Source organism: Antechinus flavipes, chromosome 4 (assembly GCF_016432865.1).
Source record: "Antechinus flavipes isolate AdamAnt ecotype Samford, QLD, Australia chromosome 4, AdamAnt_v2, whole genome shotgun sequence".
Lineage (NCBI taxonomy): Eukaryota > Metazoa > Chordata > Mammalia > Dasyuromorphia > Dasyuridae > Antechinus > Antechinus flavipes.
In genome coordinates, this window is record NC_067401.1 from 94,522,121 (window position 1) to 94,540,660 (window position 18,540).

Genomic DNA, 18,540 nt, shown 5'->3' on the forward strand with positions numbered 1-18,540 from the left:
TCCATGGCCTGGTTTTCTAGATCATTTCCCATGTCTTTGTGGTCCAGGTGTGTTGCGTTTGGTGGCCTTTTGGTCTAGATCATTTCCTGCATCTTGGTGTTCCAGATGTCTCATCTTCTGTAGCCTCATGGCCTAGATCATTTCTCACATCTTGGTCATCCAGGTGTCTCATCTTACGTGGCCTCGTGGTCTAGATAATTTCTCATGTCTTGGTGTTCCAGATGTCTTGCTTTCCATGTCCTCATGTCCCGGATGTCTCGCCTTCCATGTCCTGGTAGTCTGGATCATTTCTCACATCTTGGTAGTCCAAATGTCTCACCATCCATGGCCTGATGGTCTAGATCATTTCCCTCATCTTGATGGTCCAGGTGTCTCGTCTTCCGTGTCTACATGGTCTCAATCATTTCCTGTGTCTTGGTGGTTCAGGTGTCTCATCTTCCATGGCCTGCTGGTCTAGATCGTTTTTTCTCATCTTGATGGTCCAGGTATCTCATTTTCCATAGCCTCATGGTCTAGATAATTTCTCGTGTCTTGGTATTCCAGATGTCTCACCTTCTGTGGTCTGGTGGTCCAGATGTCTTGCCTTCCAAGGCCTGGTGGTCCAGATATCTCATCTTCCATGGCTTCATGGTCTGGATGTCTTGCCTTCTGTGTCCTGGTAATCTGAATGTCTCATCTTCCATGGGCTGGTGTTCTAGACCATTTCCCATGTATTTATGGTCCAGGTGTCTCATCTTTGGTGGCCTTATGGTCTAGATCATTTCCTGCATCTTGGTGTTCCAGATCTCTTGACTTCTGTGGCCTGGTGGTCTGGATGTCTCACCTTCTGTGGCCTCATGGTCTAGATAATTCCCCATGTCTTGGTGGTCTAGATGTCTTGCCTTCCGTGTCCTGATGGTCTGGATGTCTCGCCGTCTGTGGCCTTGTGGTCTAGATCATTTTCCATGTCTTGCCTTCTCTGGTATGATGGTCCAGCTGTCTTATCATCCATGGTTTCAAGGTCTAGATCTTTTCTCGTGTCTTGATGTTACAGGAGTCTCATCCAAGTGGGCTCTCGTCTTCCATGGCCTCATGGTCTAGATCATTTCCCACATCTTGGTGGTCCAGGTGGTCCAGGTGGTCCAGATATCTTGCCTTCTGTGGCCTGATGCTCCAGATGTCTCAACTTCTGTGTCCTCGTGGTCTAGATCATTTTCTGTGTTTTGGTGTTCCAGATGTCTCATTTTCTATGGCCTCCTGGTCTGGATGTCTCACCTTCCATGGCCTGGTAGTCCACTTGTCTTCCGTGGCCTCATTTAGATAATTTCCCATGTCTTGGTGGTCCAGATATCTTGCCTTCCATGGCCTGGTGCTCCAGATGTCTCAATTTCCGTGTCCTTGTGGTCTAGATCATTCTCCACATCTTGGTGTTCCAGATGTCTAGCCTTCCATCACCTGGTGGTACAGATGTCTTGTCTTATATGGCTTCATGGTCCGGATGTCTCGGCTTCATGGTCCAGATGTCTCGCCTTCCATGGCCTCATGGTCTACATCATTTCCTGCATCTTGGTGTTCCAGATGTCTCGCCTTCCATGGCCTGGTGGTCCAGATGTCTTGCCTTCTATGGCCTTGTGGTCTAGATCATTACCAGCATCTTGGTGTTCTATATTTTTTGCCTTCCATGGCCAGGTGGTTTAGATGTCTTCCATGGCCTCATGGTCTGGATGTCATACCTTTCATATCCTGGTGGTCTAGATCATTCCCCACCTTCTATGGCCTGGTGGTGCAGATGTCTCATCTTCTGTGGCCTCATGGTCTAGATGTCTTGCCTTTTGTGGCCTGGGGGTCCGATTATTTCTGGTGTCTTCATGTTCCAGGTGTCTCACCTTCCATGGTCTCGCAGTCTAGATCAGTTCCCTCATCTTGGTGTTCAAGATGTCTCGTCTTCCGTGGCCTCATGGTCCAGATGTCTCACTTTCCATGGCCTAGTGGTTCATATGTCTCATCTTCCATGGCCTCATGGTCCAGATGTCTCACTTTCCGTGGCCTGGTGGTTCAGATGACTCGTCTTCTGTGGCCTCATGGTCTGGATGTCTTATCTTTCATATCCTGGTGGTCTAGATCATTTCCCGCATCTTGGTGTTCCAGATGTCTTGCTTTCCTATAGCCTGGTGGTCTAAGTGTCTCATCTTTCGTGGCCTCATGTCCAGATGTTTCACCTTCCATGCCCTGGTGGTCTAGATCATTCCCCATGTCTTGGCATTCCAGATGTCTTGCCTTCCGTGGCCTGGTGGTGCAAATGTCTCATCTTCCATAGCCTCATGGTCTGGATGTCTCACCTTTTGTGGCCTGGGGTCCGAAAGTCTTGCCTTGGCCTTGTGGTCTAGATCATTTCCTGTGCCTTGGCGTACCAGGTGTCTTGCCTTCCATGGCCAGGTGGTCAAGATGTCTCATCTTCCATGGCCTCATGGTCCAGATATCTCTCTTTTAGTGTCCTGGTGGTCAAGATCATTTTCCATGTCTTGGTGTTCCAAATGTCTCAGCTTCCATTGCCTGGTGGTCCAGATGTCTTGTCTTCTGTGGTCTCATGGTCCGTATATCTTGCCTTTTGTGGCCTCGTGGTCTAAATCACTTCCTAAGTCTTAGTGGCCCAGGTGTCTTTTCTTCCATGTCCTTGTGATCTAGATCATTTCCCATGTCTTGGTGTTCCATATGTCTCACCTTTCGTGTCCTGGTGGTCCAGATTTCCCACCTTCCATGGCCTCATGGTCCTAATGTCTCGCCTTCCGTGGCCTGGTAGTCTAGATCATTTCCTGTGACTTGTTGTTCCAGATGTCTCGGCTTCCATGGCCTGGTGATCCAAAAGTCGCATCTTCCATGGCCTCATGGTCTAGATCATTTCTGGTGTCTTGGTGTTCCAGGTGTCTCACCTTCCATGGCCTGGTGATCCAGGTGTCTTGCCTTCCATGGCCTCGTGGTCTAGATCATTTCCCTCATCTTGGTGTTCAAGAGGTTTCGTCTTCCGTGGCCTCATGGTCTGGATGTCTCACTTTCCGTGGCCTGGTGGTACATATGTCTCATCTTCTGTGGCCTCATGCTCCAGATGTCTCACTTTCCATGGCCTGAGGGTCCAGATGACTCGTCTTCCGTGGGCTCATGGTCCAGATGTCTCGCCTTCTGTGGCCTGGGGATCCAGATAATTCGCCTTTGGTGGAGTCATGGTCTGTATGTCACGCCTTCCATGGCCTGGTGGTCTGGATGTCTCACCTTCTGTGGCCTTGTGGTCTAGATCATTCCCCGCGTCTTGGCATTCCAGATGATTTGCCTTCCATGGCCTGGTGGTCCAGATGTCTCGTCTTCCATGGCCTCATAATCCGTATGTCTTGCCTTTTGTGGCCTCATGGTCTAGATCATTTCCCACATCTTGGTGTTTCAGATGTCTCATCTTCCATGGCCTGGAGGTCAAGATGTCTCGCCTTCCATGGCCTCATGGTCTAAATCATTTCCCGTATCTTGGTGGTCCAAGTGTCTTGTCTTCCATGTCCTCGTAATCTAGATCATTTCCCGTGTCTTGGTGTTCCATATGTCTCACCTTTCATGTCCTGGCAGTCCAGATGTTTCACCTTCCGTGGCCTGGTGGTCTAGATGTCTTGTCTTCAGTGGCCTGGTGGTCTAGATGTCTTGCCTTCCATGGCCTCATGGTCCAGATGTCTCACCTTCCATGGCCTGGGGGTCCGGATGATTCACCTTCTGTGGAGTCATGGTCTGGATGTCACGCCTTCCATGGCCTGGTAGTCCAGATGTCTCCCCTTCTGTGGCCTTGTGGTCTAGCTCATTACCCGCATCTTGGTGGTCCAGATGTTTTGCCTTCCATGGCCAGGTGGTCTAGGTGTCTCATCTTTCATGGCTTCATGATCCAGATGTTTTACCTTTCATGTTCTGGTGGTCTAGATCATTCCCCACGTCTTGGCATTCCAGATGTCTTGCCTTCCATGGCCTGGTGGTGCAGATGCCTCATCTTCCATGGCCTCTGAATGTCTCACCTTTTGTGGCCTGGTGGTCTGAACATCTTGTCTTCTGTGGCCTCATGGTCTAGATCATTTCCTCTGGCTTGGAGTACCTTCCTTTGGCCTTCCTTTTGGCATGTCTTGCCTTCCATGGCCATGTGGTCTAGATGTCTAGTCTTCTGTGGCCTCGTGGTCCGGATATCTCGCCTTTAGTGTCCTGGTGGTCTAGATCATTTCCCGTGTCTTGGTGTTCCAGATTTCTCAGCTTCTGTTGCCTGGTGGTTCAGATGTCTCTTCTTCCGTGGCCTCATAATCTATATGTCTTGCCTTTTGTGACCTCATGGTCTAGATCATTTCCTGTATCTTGGTGTTCCAGATGTCTCGCCTTCCGTGGTCTGGAGGTCAAGATGTCTTGCCTTCCATGGTCTCGTGGTCTAAATCATTTCCCACATCTTGGTGATCCAGGTGTCTTATCTTCCATGTCTTCATGATCTAGATCATTTTCCATATCTTGGTGTTTCATATGTCTCGCCTTTCGTGTCCTGGTGGTCCATATGTCTCGCCTTTCATGTCCTGGTGGTCCAGATGTCTCGCCTTCCGTGACCTGGTGGTTCAGATGTCTTGTCTTCTGTGGCTTGGTGGTCTAGATATCTCACCTTCCATGGCCTGGTGGTCTAGATCATTTCCCAAGACTTGTTGTTCCATATGTCTCTGCTTCAATGGCCTGTGGTCAAGAATATCTCACCTTCCATGGCCTAGTTGTCAAGAATATCTTGCCTTCTCCGGCATGGTAGTTTAGATCATTTTCCGCATCTTGGTGTTCCAGATGTCTCTCCTTCCGTGGCCTGGTGGTCCAGATGTCTCGTCTTCCGTGGCCTCATGGCCAAATGTCTTGCCTTCTGTGGCCTGGTGATCTAGCTAATTTCCCGCGGTTTGTTGTTCTAGAGATCTCACCTTCTGTGCCCTGGTGGTCTATATATAGACCACTATATATAGTGGATAGAGCTCCAGTGTGGAGTCAGGAGGACCTGAGTTCAAATTTTCCTCAAATATTTAAACATTTACTAGCTATGTTACCCTGAGCAAGTTACTTAATCCCAGTTCTCTCCTTCTTTCTCCTTTCTCCTTCCCTCCTTCTCTCTCTCTCTCTCTCTCTCTCTCTCTCTCTCTCTCTCTCTCTCTCTCTCTCTCACACACACACACACACACACACACACACACACACACACACATGCACGCACGCATGCGCACGCATGCATGTGATAGGAAAAGAAAATATATAAGGGGAAATAACTTAAGAATTTTTCTCTTGGCCTGTGATTTCATTAGCCTGGGTATTCTCTCTGCCCAAGCAGATTACAAACCCTTTACATCTTAGCCAGTTAAATTGCTTTGTCCAAAAAAACAATCATAAATAAGACTTCATTTAAAAGATATATTGTGCAAAGTTGTGAGTTTATTACAAAGAAAAAACTCAGTTACAAACAAAAATACAAAATTTTGACATTATAGGGTAACAACTTATCAACAGTAGAGACTAGATAGCCTTCTAAATCCTAAACATATTTATCATATTATTATTATTTTCTGTAACTATTACCTTCCTTGAAGAACATATATGTTTAGCTGTCCTAGAGAAGATACCTAAAAAACCCCAATTTTCTGTTGGATTAATAGATAAAATAAAATGACAGCCAAATTGTTTGTGAAAACATGGCATATCTATGAATCCTTTCCTTGCCAACAACTTTTGACTTGTGCCACTGATTCTAATTTTACTACAGGTCTCATTAATTTGCAAGTCTCATTTATGATAAAATTACTGGGAAATCTAAATCACTCACCACAATGAAAAGAAAGCCAGAATAAGTGGTAAAAGAAGGATTCTTCTGCCATCTGGTGGTTATTATATAGTTCTCCAAATGGCAGAAAAATTAAAATTCTTTTGATTTCATAGGTTTGGGTTTATACATTCATTTTCATGCCAGGATGAGACACTGAAGGATCCTACTAAAAAGATACTAGCAGAATAGATACAATTTTCCAGATGATTTTCAAAGTGTTTTTTTTTTGTTTAGATCTATGTTTTACCAAAACCAAATGCCATAACATCTGAAGCAATAACTATTTTTATATAAATATATACGTACATATATACAAACACATACATACATGTATACAAACATAGACACACAAATAAAGTACTTGTAAATCTTTAAATGTTATAAAATCTCAGCGATTATTATTGTGATTTGCCCAAGATCACTTAAGATCATATGTGGCAGACCTGGATTTGAATGCAGGTTTTTTTATTCTAAATTGAATACACTTTCTACCACATAAAGAGGCTGGGACTATTTGTTCATGCAACTAAAATGAGGATAATAAAAGATGCAAAATAAAACTGATCAGTCAGGGGTTTTACAGTAATTTTTATTTCTTGGCAAAAGTAATGGAAGCACCATATTTGTAAGTTTCTACTTAAAGATCAGATGCACTACATGGTCAATGATAATACAAAAATGAAGGAAATAGAAAAAGTATCAGGACCAAAATAACCCATATTGTACACCTATAGGTACTCAGGTATTAATCCTCAGCATTATCCCAAAGAAAGAGGAAGAAAGGGAGATAGGGAATATAAAATTAACTCTATACCAGACTCTGTTCTTTATAAATATCATCTCATCTCGTCCTCACAACAATTCTGCAAAGTAAGTGCCGTTATTAAATCTGTTTTACTGTTTCAACAATAGAGACTAGAGAGTCTTCTAAATCCTAGATAGATGAGGAAGTTGAGGCAAAAAGAAGTTAAGTGAATTTGCACAGTCATATAGCTAGCAAGTGACTGAGGCCAAATTTGAACTCTCAAATTCTGGTCTCCAGGTCTAGCACTGATCCAACTGTCAAAGAAGGGAAGTTTCTAAAAGAATAGAGAAAAATCAAATTTAACAACCCTTCTCCCTAAGGATGGGGGATAGCACTTATGAAGGCATCAACAACTATAAAACCACATGCTTAATTTTTCATCAGTATAGACTCTTGGCTTGGAGGTGGTATTGAGCTGTCAAAGTCAATGCAGGAGAAGAGCACATTCTGGCAGGTCCTAGAAATTAGAAAGGAAGTGAATATAAGCCCAGAGATAAATGGCATATCTATCTGCTAACTGGTGACTAGCCTAGCTAAATTTGGAGAAGGCCATCTTGGTTGGGTTTGGAGAGGGCCAGCCTGGCTAAATTTGGATAGATGAATTTCAAGGAGATAAATTTTTTAACTATAGCAACTCATGGAGCCTATCTACTAATTCATAGAGGTATTGTAATTTGCCTTAGAAGAAGAAAGAGTCATAGTAAGAAAATTATATATCTTTGGCATCTTTTTGAAAAGAGTCTATGCAAACATAGATATTATCTTTGATGAAGTGATACTGGAATGCTTTTCAGTTGTTTTTTGTAGCAGACTATACACATATTTATAGTTACACAACTTATTGAAAGGTATAACTAGTGTAAATTTCTGTGTCCTTTGCTTATTGATGAATAAAAATAATTGATTCTTTCTAAAGTATAGGACAAAATGCAACTTTGAAATTGTTTCCAAACAAGTTGTTTCTCACATATTCATTGGAACTATTAGATTCTATGACAGATAAGATTATGAAGATGACTTTATTTTTTAAATCTAATGAATATTAAGGTCAAAATTAAGATATATGAAACACAAAAATGATTGCTTGCTTAAGGTATTTGCCTGTATCATAAACAATATCCTGTGCAGAGTCCAGAAGTAAGAATGATTTCTTCTCTTTGATAAAATTCTGTGAGTAAAGATGACATAGCATGAATTGCATTTGAGCCCTCTAACACTACCAAGCTTTATCAGTAACATCTATAATAATTTTAAAAAGATGAATTTGACCATCTGCACTGGAAAAATAAAATAATTGAAAAACACTTATTACCCCAATTATGATATGTTCTGAGTCTAGTTAAACTATCACTGCCATAATTCATTTTACAGTATCTAGTTTGTATTTTTTTATGATCCTTTTTTATGATGTCTATAAGGATATATATGCTTCTTAGAATTTTGTTGCTACAAATGCCTTCTTTCCTTACTGGGGAAATAAGAATTAATTGATAATTGCTTAGTAGAATAAATATAAGCAAGAGCAAGTTCCTACAAAAATAGAATTTATCCTTAAAGTCTTTCTCCTTTTGCTAGGATCTTTGTGTAACATATAACTTATTCCATTTATACAATGCCATCTTTCTTATACTGGCTAGGTAATTATGATATGTATCTATGTATATAGATATATAGATATAATATGTAACTATGTATGATTATAATATGTATCTATGTAGTTTTAACTGTTTATTGCTTTCTTTTGCTTTCATCCATAATACCAGCAGAGAACCAATTATAACTTGATAAGATAAATTTTTGTCTGGTTCCAAATGGCTGGTAGCACCTGGAGTCATAGATCAGATCTTCCAAATCTTTCCTTTGTTAGCCAAGTTTGAGTAAATGAAACATTCTAGCTCTACATTTTCATATTCCTCAACCACTTACTGGGGCAGCAAGATGGTATAGTGGATACAGTGCCAGTCTTGAAAGTAGAAAGGCTTATTTAAATTCAAATTTAGCCTCAGCTACATACTAGCTGTGTGATCCTGAGCAAGTCACTTAATCCTGTTTGCTTTAGTTTCTCATCTATAAAATGAGCTGGGTGGGGGAGGGGAATTGGTAAAACATTCTAGTATTTTTGTCAAGAAAACCTCAAATAGGACCACAGGACAAAACTTATATGAAATAACAATCAATTACTACACTCAAAAATTTTGAAAACAGAAGTAGTAGCTAAAACCTTGCTTTCCACAGATCTCCCTCTTGGAAACTTTCCCAAAAGATGAAATATCTCTAACACACATCAGAGATAAAACTTTCTGAACAACAACAAAAAAGAGCAAAGCTCAGAAGTCTTTATTAGAAAACATTGCCACACCATCACATCAACCTGGTAGCAGATTTTGAAAACTGTATCATTCTTTCCTATTCCTAGTCTTTTCTGAGGATATTCTTTTCTCTTCACTAACTTGCATGCTGTATTACCATGTAATTCTTTATTTAGGGAGGCATTTGCTGGCCAAAGTGAAATGGACAGAAAAAACATAATTTTTTTTCTAATTAAAATTTCTATAGCTTACACAAAGAGCTCTCATTTCAAATGATACCCTCAACTTAATTTTATTATATTATTTACCGCTTCCTGCAGCAAAAAAAAAAAAAATCTGTCTTTGAAATCTATATTTTCTAGTGATGCCATATATCCATAAATCACCTAGCCAAAACTTAAAGTGATTCAAAAGACAACAGAACCAGCATAAAGTCAATGATTATTCCATAGAGATCAATCTAAGAATTTGTGATGGAAAATTGAATGGATAAAAAGCAACCATGATCCAGTCTATGATTTGCATCTGGGACAGTCAATCAAACTAATAAATTAGTACATTTGTAGGCAGGGGATTGATCAAAGTTTTTTCCTATTAGTTTAATGAACTTTTATGTTCGTAAAATAGGTTTCAACCATGTGGTTGTTAGGGTTCAAAGGTGTATCACCAAAGTATTTGGGAGCTCCAGACTGGTGTCATGGGTATTCCTAAAGAATGTGAAAGCTTAAATAATTTCTAAGTCAAGAAGCAAAGTTTTCTTATAATTTTAACACCAGTTAAAATGGGCTAAATTTCAAAAGCGGAAGATAACAAAGAGCAAGGAGCAAACAAATAGATATATTGGCATTGAAAACTGTTAAAGATGGAGTTAGAGAGTGCAGAACAAAGAACACAGCAAGATGAATGACACCATGAGTGTGGGGTCAACATGATTAGTGAGAAGTTTGGTAATGGGAACTAACAAGGATCCCTCTCTTATTTCATAAAACTAAGAAGTACTCATTGCTTGAATCCAGGTACAAGATAGCAACCCAGACTTTTTTTTTTTGTATTTTTTAATAACTTTTTATTGACAGAACCCATGCCAGTGTAAATTTTTACAACATTATCCCTTGCACTCACTTCTGTTCTGATTTCCCCCCCTCTTTACCCCCTTCTCCAGATGGCAAGCAATCCTATACATGTTAAATATGTCACAGTATATCCTAGATACAATATATATGTGCAGAACCGAACGGTTCTCTTATTGCACAGGGAGAATTGGATTCAGAAGGTAGAAATAACCTGGGAAGAAAAATAAAAATGTAAACAGTTTGCATTCATTTTCCAGTGTTCTTTCTTTGGTTGTAGCTGCTTCTGTCCATCATTGATCAATTGAAACTGAGTTAGATCTCTTTGTCAAAGAAATTCACTTCCATCACAATACATCCTCATACAGTATCGTTGTTGAGGTATATAATGATCTCCTGGTTCTGCTCATTTCACTTAGCATCAGTTCATGTAAGTCTCTCCAAGCCTCTCTGTATTCATCCTGCTGGTCATTTCTTACAGAACAATAATATTCCATAACATTCATATACCACATTTTACCCAGCCATTCTCCAATTGGTGGGCATCCATTCATTTTCTAGTTTCTAGCCACTACAAACAGGGCTGCCACAAACATTTTGGCACATACAGGTCCCTTTCCTTTCTTTAATATCTCTTTGGGATATAAGCCCAGTAGTGGCACTGCTGGATCAAAGGGTATGTACAGTTTGGTAACTTTTGGGGCATAATTCCAGATTGCTCTCCAGAATGGTTGGATTCATTCACAACTCCACCAACAATGCATCAGTGTCCCAGTTTTCCCGCATCCCCTCCAACATTCATCATTATTTTTTCTTGTCCCTTAGCCAATCTGACAGGTTGTAGTGGTATCTCAGAGTTGTCTTAATTTGCATTTCTCTAATCAATAGTAATTTGGAACACTCTTTCATATGAGTGGAAATAGTTTCAATTTCATCATCTGAAAATTGTCTGTTCATATCCTTTGACTATTTATCAATTGGAGAATGGCAGCCCAGACTTTTGGATGGCAAGTTAGACATCCTTGAAGGATAATTTAGTGAAATAAAGATATCAGAACCAACTCCCTTTCTTTCACAAATGTTCTCCAAGCTTATGCCAGATCATTCTCCAATAATTACATTCCTAAGATGACTACATCACTCCCAAGGCCAGGTGATCTGTGATTACTTGAAAATATTGGAGTCTCTACTGCTATTAGGGTTTCCACTATATCAAGATCTTGTCTGAGACTTTTCCATTTGAATTTTCTTATAGAGGCCACATAACAGTAGCCTAATATCCCAGATCTGGGGGTTTACTTTTACTAAACATAATCTTGAGGGCTCTCCCTAAAACCACTCTTTCTTTGGCTAATGTCCTCATCAATCAAGAGTTTGCCTGGGAAATCTTTGAAAATAGTTCATATCTAAGTCTCCAATATGAGGAATAGTTCCCCAGTTCCCATAGCTCATATTTATATAGCTATTTATTGTTTGCAAAATGTTTGCGTGTTATTTCATTTTTATCTTCATGGCAATCTTGTGAAGTGGGTGCTTTTAACAATCCCATCTTACAAATGAGGAAACTGAGAACAAGAGAGATTGTGACTTGCATAGAATCACCACATTGAGTGTTGTGATATGGGAGCCATCTGCCAGTGGCTGATGGAGGTCTAAGTCAGACCTGTAGAATGGATCTCTTCATGTGAGAGGATGATGATGATACAAGAAGACTGAGAAGCAGTTGCGTTCTCTGATCTTCTACCAATTGTGACTTTAGACTTTTGCTACTATTCTTTTTGGCACTAGGGACTACAGGTATGATCTTCTTTTATCAAGAAAGCCACTACCTTGGTGATACCCTTTCTCTAGAAGGCCTGATCCCAAACTTTCAAATTTGGTGTTGACCAGAAAATAATCACTAAAGTTAGTGCTTGTTGGAATCCTTACTAACTGCTAACTAATTAGAGTTGATCTAATCTTACAAGAAGATGTTTTGGGCAGAACCTGAAACAAGGTACTAAGTAGAACTAATTAATACAAGGTTTGTGTTCACACCTTTACACATTGGAGTTCAATGAGTTCACACCTCCCTTGAAGCTCTTTGGGCCAGAGAGCACTATGGGAGAAAACCCACAATCCCTCTCTTGAGGATAAATAGAGCTTCAATGGGCCAGTCAAGGAAGTTCTTCAGAGTGAAGAAGCTACAAGTCGAGATTTCAGAGATTCATTCCATCTCTGTGCTGGTTGGAGGCAGAAGAAAGCAGAGGCAGAGGCTGAAGGACCAGACCTTTGGATTTGGCGACATTCGGAGGGAGCTCTTGGAACCAAGCAGAGAGATAGGCCTCTAAGCTAACCGGGCTATATTGGAGATAATAAAAGATCTGAACTTTTATCACCTGGCTGTGTCTTGAGAAGAAAAAGCTCACACATTTTGGCGCCCAAACAGGGACCGATTCAGATCCATCTGAACTAGATCACAACAAGTGCTACCTAGGAAAGTTCCCTTTTCTAAAAAAGATAAAGAAAAAAAGATCTAGGTGCTAGGGATGTGCTGTCCAGGAAATCTTCTCTCTTTGCTTTGGGAAAACAGGTAAAATAGTGTACTATTGGTGGGGATATGACTTGGTCGGGTCATTTGGAAAAGCAATATCCAACTCAATATCCAGAAAGTTACCAAATTGTGTATATCCTTAGACCTCGCTTTGTTAGCTACTAGAAGCTTATTTCCAAGAAAGAAGAAAATAATCTACATGTACAAAAATATTTATGGCACCTCTGTTTACAGTAGCCCACCACGAGAAACTAAGAGGGCATAATACTATTAGGGAAAAGCTAAACAAATTGTGGCATTTGAATGTGATAGAATATTGTTGTGCTATAAGAAGTGATAAAATAAAAAATTTCAGAGAAAACTGGAAGATGATGCAAAGTTGAGAGAACAGAACATTGGATATAACAATATTATAGAAGAAAAGAACTTTGAAGGATTTTAAAATTCTGACAAATACAATGATATACCAGGACTCCAAAATAATGAAGATGAAATATGCCATTCAGTTCCCAAGAGATGATGCTTTCAGGATAAATCAGCAATTTGTTTTGTCAGAACAATTCTCATTATATTAAGGACCCCTGAGGATTCTGGAAACCTTTTCAAGAACTCCCTGAGTTATAAAAACCATTTTCATAATAACATTAAAACTTCTAATTTTTGATGTGGTAAACCTTAGTAGAAAATTCACATAAACAAAATAGGTCCTCAATAATTTTGAAGAGTGTAAATGGGTCCTAAGACCAAAAATACTGAGAATTGCTGTGCCAAACTATGCAATTATGCTTTAAGGACTTCATTCTGTTGTCTATTTGTCCACTATTTGTTCAATAATGGAAGGAACAGATTAATTTTTTAAACTTAATAATTCCATATTATTTCGAGGATAAAATTCTATTTTTTAAAATAGAATTCACAATGTGAAACAGAGTTCATAATGTGACTCTTTCTAATCTCTCCAGGGTTCTTACACTTTGCATCATGCTCTAGGATAGAATAAAAAGGGGCTGTTTTGGTATTCCTCAGACAAGACACCTCCTCTCTGCACTTGATGTTGGCATTCTTGTTCTTAGAATGTTCTCTCTCCTCAACATCTTTTCCTTCTGAATTCCCTGGCTTATTTTAAGTCCTCCCCCTGAGATCTTACCTTGTCCCTCTCGATAGGAGAGCATTTCTTCTGAGAATGCCAATTTACCATTTCTATTTTTTGTTTATCTAGAATTGTTTCCACTTTTTTTTTATTGTTGTTGTTTTTTGCGGGGGGGGGGGGGGGGGAAGGGGAGAGAGGAAGAGGTGAGTATCCTTGTTGTTTCAGTTTCAACTTCATGATCCCATTGGGGTTTTCTTGGCAAAATTACTGGAGGATTTGCCATTTCCTTCTTCCGCTCATTTTACAGATGAAGAAACTGAGGCAAACAGTTAAGTGATTTACCCAGGGTCGCACAGCTAGTGTTTTTATGTTGCTTCTACTGCATCTTTAGGTATAATGGAGGAGCTAGATTTTCTAACTCTCCCCAAATCAAAGCTCCCAAAAAAGATTAGTCAAAGGGAAAGAATGGAAGAAGAAAATTCAATTCCATTGCTAGAACAACCTACCGGGCCTCAAACTTCAGGGCAAAGAAAAAGGTGGAGCAAGGGGTCACGTGGACACATAGCTCCGCCTTAAGAAGCCTCAGAGGGCGGGACGATTCCTGCCGAGATTAGGATATTTTCCGCTCTGACGTGAGTTCTCTCGCGAGAGTGAACCTGGAAGTGCTCTTGCGCACCACTCATTGCTTCCGGGGTCAGGGTTCCGGTTTAGCGTTCCCATGTGGGGGAACCTTGCGGACTAGTACTTGATCCCCCGAGAACTCTGCATTAAGTGGGTGAGTGAGCGAAGCGAGACTAAGCAGGGAATGGAGCGGGTGCGGGTGCGCGCAGTCCTGGGCACGCTGGTGCCGGTGCCATTTCACAGCGGAAGGGGAGCGAGGAGTGCTGTATCCTGGTCAGGGGGGCGCGGAAGGGGGGGCTGGAGGCAGCCGCAGCTCCCGCCAGTGTGTTATGGACACTACGGCCCTGTGTGGGTCTGTTCGGGGAGACGTTTGGAGTCCCGACTCAGCTGCTTTGGGGCTGGTGAACTCCAAGAGGGGCGTGTCTTCTCCCACGTGTCTGTAACTCTAGTGTCTGCCCATGCGGGGCGGACTTCCGCTGCCTCTTTCCAAACCGGTGCATAATCAGCCTTTGCGAGTATTTTCTCTTCTGCCTCACATCTCCAGACCCCTGGATATCATCCCCCATTCTTTGTTCAGGTTCTAGCGAAGAGGTTGCTCTTCCTCCAAGGCCGACTCTTTGCTCTGTACTTGTCTCCTGGATACCTTTAGGCAGCGTCTTCCCTTAGCGCTTCCCTTTCCCCAAATCCTTAATCTCCCTTTATCTGCCACCCTTGAATTAGCCCAAGGCTCCTGCATTCTTAACATCTCAATACCTTCCCTTAACCCCTTTTCTTCTCTTCAAGCCATTGCCCCATGTCTTTTCTCTTTCACACTAAAATTCCTGGGGGAAAGCTGTCTAAGATCTATATATTCACTCTTTCTACCTTTAGCTATCCAATTTCTGAACCGTGATTCAGAATTATCGGGTAAGTACTTTTTTTTTTTCCTTCTCAACACTCAAGATTGTTTTGACTTTTTATGGATCCTCTCTCCTGAATTTTCCTGATGCGGCTCTTTTATGATCTCTTCCTTATCTGACATTTTTTCCGTCTCTTTTTCTGTATTCTCCTTTTCTTTAACCTCCCTAATTGGGTGTACCCCAAGATTCTGTTCAGTACCTCTCTCTCTTTCCACTCTGTTGTGAGTAAATTGTCAACCTCTCTATGCAGCTATGCAGTTTTACAAAAAGTTTGTGTTTTAAATTTTTCTCCCGTACTTTTCCCTACTCCAAGGCAGCAAGGAATCAGATACACTCCTTTTAAACATATTTCTGTATTTGTTGTGTCCTGCCAAAAAAAAAAAAAAAATCAGACCAAAAAGGGGGAAAAAAAAAAAGCCACGAGGAAGGAAAAAGCAAACAAAAAAGTGAAAATACTATGTGTTGATCCATATAGTTCTTTCTTTATCCCAAGTGTATTGGAATTGCCTTGAGTTACCTCGCTGTTGAAGAGCCAAGTCCCTTACAGTTGATTGTCACATAATCTTGTTGCTATGTACCACATTTTCCTAGTTCTGCTGACTTCACTCAGGGTCAATTTATATGTCTTTCCAGGCTTTTCTGAAATCATCCTTCTGAGCGTTTCTTATAAAACAATAATATTCCATAACTTATTCAGCCATTCTCCAACTGATGGGCATCCACTGAGTTTCCAGCTCCTTGCTACTACAAAGAGAGCTATTATAAACATTTTTGCACATATGGGTTTTTTCTCTTTTTTCTTATTTCTTTGGGATACAGATTCAGAACTACTATGTTTTTGTCAATGGTATTACCATCCTTTCAGTCGCCCAGCGAAACCTCAGTCATCTTCCACTCTTTCTCACCCCAGATATCTAATCATTTGTTAGGTTTTGATGTCTCTGTAGTTCAGGCCCTCATCCCCTCTCACCTGTAATTTTAGTCGTCTTCGAGCTTGTCTTACATGCTCCAGCCTCTCCCTTGCCAGTTTTATCTTCTTCCCAGTTGAATTCCTAAAATGCAGGTCTGACTGTGTCACTTCTCTACTCAATATAATTCATATAATAGAAAGTCTAGACTCTAGAACAAAATAAAAATTCATCTGATATTTTATTCCCTTTGCAACCTGGATTTTACTTATCTTTCCAGGCTCATTATGCACTGCCATCCTTCACACTTTTCTCCACCTAGCCACACTAATTTGTTGTTACCTACACCATTCCCCAACTGTTGTTGCACAAGTATACCTGTGCTTGATGTGTACTCTTCTCACCTCTTTCTTTTAGAATTTCTAATTATGGTCTTTGCATGAGAACTTTTCTGAATTCCCCAGTTTCTAATGCTTCCTCCCTCCATATTACTTTATATTCATTTCATATGTGTTGTGCTTATTTATACATAATATGCCATCTCACCTATTAAAGTGTGAATTTAAAGGCAGAAAATTTGTTTTGTCTCTGTGGGTCTCTAGCAATTAGCACAGTGTCTAGCACAAAGTAGATGCTTAGTAAATGTTTGTTGATTGCTTGAAAGTCTGATACAGGAGACTACTTAGGCTGGAGTGATAATTGCTTATAGTCTTCATATCTACTGTCTAAATTCCTAGGATTGCTCATTATTACTGTTGTCTCTCTTTTTTTTTTTTTTTAAGGTGGTAAAAGATGACATCTTTATCGCAGCAACTACAACGTCTTGCTCTCCCTCAAAATGATCCCAGTCTCTTGGCTAGGCATGAGGTTGCATCCTTGCTATTTGATTGTAAGGAAGCAGCCAGCATTGACAGAGATACCATCTTTGCTATAGGTAACTACATTGTGTTAAAAAAAAAAAAATTATGTTTATTTTCTTCATTGATACAAAAGCCTTTCTTCCCTTCCATGCTGTATGTTGCTTTTAGGACTTGTTTTATGTTACATCTGAATTAGAGGATTGAGAACCAAAACTTGTGTTAAACTAGCTCTCTGCCACAGGCTTTGTGGATTTAAAAAAAAATAATAATTAATATTTATTAGGCATCTACTGTGACCTTCTTGTGTTATAAACACCACTGTCTTCAAACTCATATAGAAACAAATCCTTATGGACCATATATTGCCTAAGAAAGCTACAAATTAAGATCTACATTGTATTATAACTGATTTTGTTAAATATTTCCCAGTAACATTTTGATCTGGTTTTAATTTGATTGCATTCTATGCAGGAGGGCCATGACTTTGAAACCTTTGCTTTATAGTAAAAGGGATACCAAAAATAGTTGTCAGTATGTCATATAAAGAGTCTCTGACTTTAGAATTGGAATGCTTGAATTTGAATTCCCTCCTCTGCTTCATAACTTCATGACCTTAGATAAGATAATTATTCCCTTTGAGCCTCAGTTTCTTCATTTATAAAATGAGGGAATTAGACTGGATGGCTTATAAATTCCCTTCTAGATCTAGCTTGGTAAAGTATGAGTTTTAGGCTCTGCCAGAAATTAGGAAGTTTCTCTGACAAAGAAGCAGCTCTGGCATAAAAGGAAATATGTGCTCTGTCATGGGATCTGTGCAACAGACTACAGGTACTATTTAGGTACCACAAATTCGGAAGGGCATTGACATATCAGAGTGTGATCAGAAGAAATTAACTGAACTGATGAGGAAATGTGAGATGTCTATCTTAGAAAAGAGGGCATTTTGGAGGGAAAGTGTCTATGTTCAAATGATTAAAGGGTTGTGTATAGGAAAACATTTAGATTTATTTTGTTTGATCTCAGCAAACAGAACTTGTAGCATGGATTCTCAGCCTCAGCAGATTTGACTCCTATAAGGGAAAATTTCCTAATAATTAGAACTATTTATAAGTAAGATGGCCTGCTTCAGAAGATGATGAGCTCTCTATTGTGGACTTTGACCAAAAATGGAGGATGGTGGATGGAAGTAGGGCATCCTCTTTCAAAGGACGGAAATCATGTATGCAGATGCTGTAGAAGAGATTTCTATTCAGGAATAAGCTGGAACTCTGATCTTCCTTCAGTCTATAAGACTCTTTCAGTGTTATTTTGAACTATAAAGTTTTCATGCAGTAAGAGAGTAGTAATAAGATTAGCTAAACCTATTTGAATTGAAAAGGGAGTAGTAAGATAAATGGTTAGATCAGAAATGTTTATGTGTCTTCGTATTTGAGATGGAGATAAATTATATGTTAAGTAGTTTGAAATTCCTAATATTTAACTCTTAACAAGAAAATCACACAACAAATTTCTGGTAGAATCAGAATTAGGGAAGAGCTCGTCTACTTTTGCGGCATTACTCAAATCTCAACATTCATTGAGGTATTTTAAATAGTAAATACATGTGTTTTAAAAC

General features: G+C 40.1%; 1 protein-coding gene across 1 annotated transcript in view; it reads left to right on the forward strand.

Moving 5' to 3' along the window:
- Window positions 1–14,330: 14,330 nt before the first annotated feature.
- HEATR1 (HEAT repeat containing 1) overlaps window positions 14,331–18,540 on the forward strand; it is a 55,253-nt gene continuing 51,043 nt past the window's right edge. The window contains exons 1-2 of the mRNA XM_051993545.1: window positions 14,331–14,412; window positions 16,848–16,999. Coding sequence (XP_051849505.1) covers window positions 16,858–16,999 — 142 coding nt within the window. The 5' untranslated portion in view covers window positions 14,331–14,412; window positions 16,848–16,857. The remainder of the gene's footprint in view (window positions 14,413–16,847; window positions 17,000–18,540) is intronic.